This window comes from Pteropus vampyrus, unplaced genomic scaffold (assembly GCF_000151845.1).
Source record: "Pteropus vampyrus isolate Shadow unplaced genomic scaffold, Pvam_2.0 Scaffold334, whole genome shotgun sequence".
NCBI classification, from domain to species: Eukaryota; Metazoa; Chordata; class Mammalia; order Chiroptera; family Pteropodidae; genus Pteropus; species Pteropus vampyrus.
This window is the reverse complement of record NW_011889115.1, coordinates 359,571-365,702: the sequence shown is the minus strand read 5'-3', so window position 1 is coordinate 365,702 and position 6,132 is coordinate 359,571. Positions and strand designations below refer to the sequence as shown.

The window sequence follows — 6,132 nt, the reverse complement described above, 5'->3', positions numbered from 1 at the left end:
TGGGGCAAAAGCAGAAGCGAGGAGAACAGCTAGGAGGCTATTGGGTCATCCAGGTCAGCAGTATGGCAGCTTAGTCCAGGATGGCGACACCGGGGATGGAGAGATTTGAGAGATGTCTTAGAGGTCAAGTGGACAGGTCTTCCACATACCCAGACTTTCCCTCTGGGACTCCAGCCTCATAAATCCCCTTGCTTACTTGACATCTCCACCTGGATATTGAATACCCATTTCAAATTTTGCCCAAACTTGGACTTTTGATCTGCCATCCGCAAACCTGCTCTTCCCCAACTTCATTCTTCCAGGAGTCATCCTTAACTCCTCTCTTGTCTCACTGCCCACAATTATGAATAAATCATGCTGGCTCTAACTTCAAAATATATCTGGAGTTCAGACACTTTCACCATCTCTATTGCTGCCACCCAGATCTAAGCCATAATCACCACTCGCTTGAATTATTGCAATAGCATCCTAATTGGTTTTCCTGCTTCTGCCCTTGCTCACTATAACCAGCATGCTCCTATTAAAATATAAGTCAGATGGTGACATTCTTCTCTCCTGCTCAAGCCCTCCAGTGGCTTTCCATCTCCTACCACACTCCCACTTGCTCACTCTGATAATATCACCCTCTTTTCTGTACTTAAAATCTGCCAAACACAGTGTTGCCCCAGGACCTTTGCACATGCGTTCCCCTGGCTCCGGATATCTGTTTCTGCTCTCCTTTCATTCAGGTCTTTGCTCAAATGTAGAGAAACCTTCCTTGACCACTCCATATAATGAAACAATCTTCATCACTTTGTTCCCTTGCCTTGTTTTATTTTTCTTCATAAAACTTATAACCTCCTCACGTTGTATACTTCCTTGTTTGTTCATTTATTATCTGTCACCTTACTCCAAAATATAAGCACCATGAGAGAAGGGTCTCTCTCCGATACCTAGACCAGTACCTGACACAAAATAGATGCTCCATAATATGTGCTGAATGAATAAATGAAGGTGGCATTATGGAGTGGAGAGAGGTGAGCATTTCATGAAGGGGACCTTCAGCACTACTATAAATGGCAAAAAAGTGAAGAAGGCAGGACTCCTAAAAGGGTCCTTTAGGTTTGGAGGGAAGAGAGGGCTTCCCAGCAGGACAGCTTCCGAAAGTTAGTGGGAAAGGCACAAAGACCTCTCTTGCTTATATCTCTAGGCTCCAGGAGAAGAGACTTCAGTAGGGGTGTCTAGTCTGAAAGAGACCTCTAGCAAGGATGCTGAGAGGAAGGTGTAGACCACAGATTCAGGAAGACACTGAGAGGTCCTATGGGGCTTGTGAGGGAGCCAGATCTCCCATGGGGTGGCCTCCTCCTCCTATCTCCCGTCTCTGCACTGGGCCTGCTGGAAAGAAATACAGCTGTGGCTTCTGTAGGAGGTGAGCCTGAAGACTACATGGGCCCCTGTCAGAGCTCAGTGCCCCAGGTAACAGCTGGGAAGCCCACGGGGAGTGTATGGTCCACCAGGTTCCAGCAACAGAAGAAAGTCCTCTTGCTAGTATAGCCTTGCACTTCGGACTGAGGGTTTCCACATCTTTGGTCTCTAGAGTCTCATCATCACCACAACCAACTCCAAGAGATCACTATTATTACCTATTCCCAAATTTACAAAATGGGCAAACAGGCTCAGAAGGCAAGTGACTTCTATAAATTCAAACTGTGAGGTCTGGACTCGAACTTAGGTCATTGTTCTGCAAACTCCACTCTCAAAGACTCCACTCTGGAGTCTGGGCTTTCGAAGTCTTTGGGCAACATACTTTGATGGCGCAGCACTGCACATGAAACGGAAGGAAGCCTGGAGCAGATGGAGTTTTCTTCCCAGCTGAAGAGACATCTCCTAGAGCGGCACTAGACATCTGCTGCTGAAATCCTCAGGTTGAGATGCGCAGGAGTCCCTTTCTCTCCCTCCAAGCCTGGACAGGAGCTGAATTCGGATACATTAGTGCAAAGCTTTAGTAGCGATCCTGGACTCCTGTATAAATACGGGTGGGTTTTCAAGAGTCCACGGAAGATGAGCAGGAACTGGCCTAATAACATAGCCCCCATGTCCAGTTAACATCAGGTTTGCACACTGAGACTCTCCGAGTCTATCTTCCGTTGCACCTTACTCTGCTCGAACTCTAGCTTTCTGCTCTCTGAATGTCTCAGCCTCTTGCGTGTATCTCACTATCTCAGCTGAGTGTGTCTCTGCCCTATTGCCACATGTCTCTCTCCAAATTTCTCCAGATCTAATTTCAATACTCTGATTCTGGGTCCCCCACAAATCAGAGGAACCCAAAGACAGCTGGGAGGGGAGCGCCCGCGGCCAGCGTTTCCCACGGACACAAGAGGAGTCCTGTGCTGGAGAGGTTTGGAAAGAGTGTGCCCGGCAGCCAAGTGCAGTAGCGTTGGGCGGCCAGCCTTTGCCTCCCTTCCTGCCTAGGGAGGAGGCCTAGCGCGCGCGCGCGCGCGCGCGCGAGTGTCTAGGGGATAGGGGCTGGCCAGTGCCTAGTTCCGGCGGCCACCCTGGGGATCCCAAGCTCCTCCCCGCCCTGTTCCTATTGGCCTCGGGCTCCCCCGCCCGCAGCCGCCGGTGCTCGCTCGGGGGGCCCATAGGCTACTACGGGATAAATAGCCCCCGGCGCTTGGCGTGAAGATAAGAGTAGAGAAGCCCCAGGGAGCTGCCGCTACTTTCCCCGGAGTCCATCAGGCCAGACAGGGCAGGGCAGGGCGGGGGACAGTCGGGTGTACACTCAGACTCCCAGCACTTCGCTATCGCGCCGCTCAGTTTCCCAAGCCGCAGAAAGTTTCGGGCAACTCCTGCGGCTGGGGTTGGGCAAAGCCAGGACTTAGCCTCCCAACTCCGGGATATGGAGCTGCTGTCGCCGCCGCTCCACGACGTAGACTTGACGGGCCCCGATGGCTCTCTCTGTAACTTTGCCACAGCGGATGACTTCTACGACGATCCATGTTTCGATTCCCCGGACCTGCGCTTCTTCGAGGACCTGGACCCGCGCCTGGTCCACGTGGGAGCCCTCCTGAAGCCAGAGGAACACTCGCACTTCCCTGCGGCTGTGCACTCGGCCCCGGGCGCGCGCGAGGACGAGCATGTGCGTGCGCCTAGCGGGCACCACCAGGCGGGTCGCTGTCTACTGTGGGCCTGCAAGGCGTGCAAGCGCAAGACCACTAACGCTGACCGCCGCAAGGCTGCCACCATGCGCGAGCGGCGCCGCCTGAGCAAAGTCAACGAAGCCTTTGAGACGCTCAAGCGCTGCACGTCTAGCAACCCTAACCAGCGGCTGCCCAAGGTGGAGATCCTGCGCAATGCCATCCGCTATATTGAGGGCCTCCAGGCGCTACTGCGCGACCAGGACGCCGCGCCCCCTGGCGCCGCTGCGGCCTTCTACGCGCCTGGCCCGCTGCCCCCCGGCCGCCGCAGCGAGCACTACAGCGGCGACTCCGACGCGTCCAGCCCGCGCTCCAACTGCTCGGACGGCATGGTAAGGCTGAAACCCCGGGCTAGAGAACTGGAGGCAGCTCTCGTGTGTATCTGAGAAGCATTTCCAAGGGTGGGAAGCTGGCCCTCCAGGGGGAGGGTTGGCCGAGAGTGGACCCTGTGTCCCGGGAGCTGTCACTGGGGTGGCCTAGTGTTTTGGGAACGCACTGTACAAATGCAATCCACCCAGTTGGGAGCGCTAATAGAACACTGCTTTTCCTCTACTCACCCCTATTTTCGAAATTGAGACGTGTGCCCCAAGTAACTGTTCGTCCTCTGTTTGGCCCTGCATGCTGCAGACAGCTCTTGCCCACCGTTACCTCCTCCCTCCTCCCAAGCAGGGCAGGAAACTCTTGGCTGAGACTTGGGGAGTTGGGGAGGGGGCGGCTACAGAGAGTGATGTTCCAGCCTCACGTGGCCCCGCGGGCCTGAGTCGGTCGCCCTTGCTGTTTGCAGATGGACTACAGCGGCCCCCCAAGCGGTGCCCGGCGGCGGAACTGCTACGACGGGACCTACTACAGCGAGGCTCCCAGCGGTGCGTATTTGCGCCTCCTTCCCGTTGAGCTGTCCTCCACCTTTGACTTCCACCATTTAGGACACCGGCCTCCTCTGCCCACACACACCTCTTGAAAGATGGTCCAAGGAATGAAATACTACACGTGTAGCTCCCTCTCCTTTCGCCCCCCATTGTCGCTAGATTGTCCTACAATGGCAGGCCCTCAGTTTCCCCTCTGCCCCAAAGCGCTGGGCCCAGAGGTGGGAGACTTGTTTGCGGCTCAACCCCTACATACTAACCTACTCTTCCCCGCACAGAACCCAGGCCCGGAAAGAGTGCTGCGGTGTCGAGCCTCGACTGCCTGTCCAGCATCGTGGAGCGCATCTCCACCGAGAGTCCCGCAGCGCCCGCTCTTCCGCTGGCGGACGCGCAGCCTGAGTCGTCTCCCGGCCCGCACGAGGCGGCCGCCCAGAGCGAGGAAGATCGCAGCGCCCCCACACCAACCTCCGACGCTACCCAGCAGTGTCCCGCGGGCGCCAATCCCAACCCCATCTACCAGGTGCTCTGAGGGTGAGGGCGGCCGCGGCCGAGGACGCCATTGTGCATCGTCCGAGGGATGGTGCCCCTAGGGTCCCATGAGCCCAAAAGATTGAGCTTAAGCGCCAACCTCCATCCCCAACCGCGCTTTAAAAGCGACCCTTCCCAAGGGAGGAGAGGCAGACTGATGTGTTTCTGCCTCCTGCACCCCAGGGCAAAGACACGGTCCTTTTTTTTCCACGCAGCACCCTTCCCTGAGACCCGCTGCGATAGCCGTTATGTACTCCTCCGTGGGCCAGAGCTGACCCTCGGGGAGTCAGGCCCTTCCTCTTTCTCGCAGCTTTCCCGGATGGTGGGTGGGACCCGTGCAGACCTAAGCCAGGTTCCGGGACGCGGAGGTTGCTTATGGGGGCGTGGCCTCTCCTTTCCCTAGCACTTGAAACATCCTCTCTTTCCCACCGCCAGCGGGGTGCGCTCCGGTCCCAAGTGTAACAAGTTACGGTAACCACTCCCACCCCCTCCTCCTGTTCAGGACCACTTTTTGTAATACTTTTGTAATCTATTCTTGTAAATAAGAGTTGCTTTGCCAGAGCAGGAGCCCCTAGGGCTGTATTTATCTCTAAGGCATGGTGTGCGGTGCGACAGGGACTTTGTATGTTTATACTGCAGGAGGGCGAGCCACGGGCGCTCGCTCAGCTGTTCGAAATAAAAAGCTAATTTATACCGTGGCGGCTCTGGCTTTCCCTAGGGACGGGGACAGAATTTTGACTGGAGGGAAAATCTGCAAGGTGAGCCAGCTGTACGGTAACTAGCCCTGTAGAGGGCAGGCGGGTTGCAAGGAGGAAGCCTGGGGCTCGGGGAAGGGAGGAGGGCACGTGTCTCCAATACGTGGGGAGGTTCCTATGACCGTGAGAAGCAACACTACACACAGGTCAGTGGTTTTCATCTCAGGCTGCATATTAAAATGATCTGAGTAGTTTTTAAAAAGACTCATGCCTGGCCCCAAATCCCAGAGGTTCTGCTTTAATGTATATGCCCCAGAGACCCCAGGCCAGGTATTGGTATGTTTCGAAGCTCCCCAGGTGATTCTGAAGTGCATGGAAGGTTGTGAATCACACCCCTCCATACACACAGTATACCTAGGTATGGTGTACAGAAGGATCATTGGGAAGTCATGGCTTCAGGGGCCACTCAGAATCTTCATGGCTATAGAGGAAGTGATAAGGTGCTCACAGCATTATGAGGAAGTACTAAATGTATGTGAAGGGGCATGGTAAGCTGTGTGGTACTTACAGGCTCTTAGTGATAGGTGTAACCACAAGGGGACAACACTGAAAACCAGACAGGCACAGACACTTCTACTTAGCAGTAACCCAGCACTTAGACCGTCTGGGCCCTGTCATATCTGATAAGACAGGAACACAGAGCCTGTAAGGAGAGGGGCACATGCAAACTGGCATCATCACAGGTGGCATAAATGGTCTTATCAAGACATAAACACTCTGAGAGCAAAAGGGGGGGATTGATTTAGCTAGGGTGCTGCAGAAGGCTTCCTGGAAGAGGTGTCATTTGAGCTATGTCTTCAGAAACAAGAG

The 6,132-nt window shown here is 54.8% G+C and overlaps 1 protein-coding gene across 1 annotated transcript; it reads left to right on the top strand.

Annotated features, from left to right (window-relative positions):
• Positions 1–2,662: 2,662 nt before the first annotated feature.
• Positions 2,663–5,265, top strand: MYOD1 (myogenic differentiation 1). Its single transcript, XM_011378202.2, has 3 exons — positions 2,663–3,508; positions 3,961–4,039; positions 4,318–5,265. Exons 1-3 carry the CDS (start codon positions 2,879–2,881, stop codon positions 4,566–4,568), a joined length of 960 nt encoding a protein of 319 aa, XP_011376504.1. The 5' UTR covers positions 2,663–2,878; the 3' UTR covers positions 4,569–5,265.
• Positions 5,266–6,132: the final 867 nt, after the last annotated feature.

Coding starts and splice junctions, on each gene's coding strand:
- MYOD1 (XM_011378202.2), top strand. CDS start 2,879: ATGGAGCTGCTGTCGCCGCCGCTCCACGACGTAGACTTGACGGGCCCC. Junction 3,509..3,960: donor CCAACTGCTCGGACGGCATG/GTAAGGCTGAAA, acceptor TGCTGTTTGCAG/ATGGACTACAGCGGCCCCCC. Junction 4,040..4,317: donor CTACAGCGAGGCTCCCAGCG/GTGCGTATTTGC, acceptor TTCCCCGCACAG/AACCCAGGCCCGGAAAGAGT.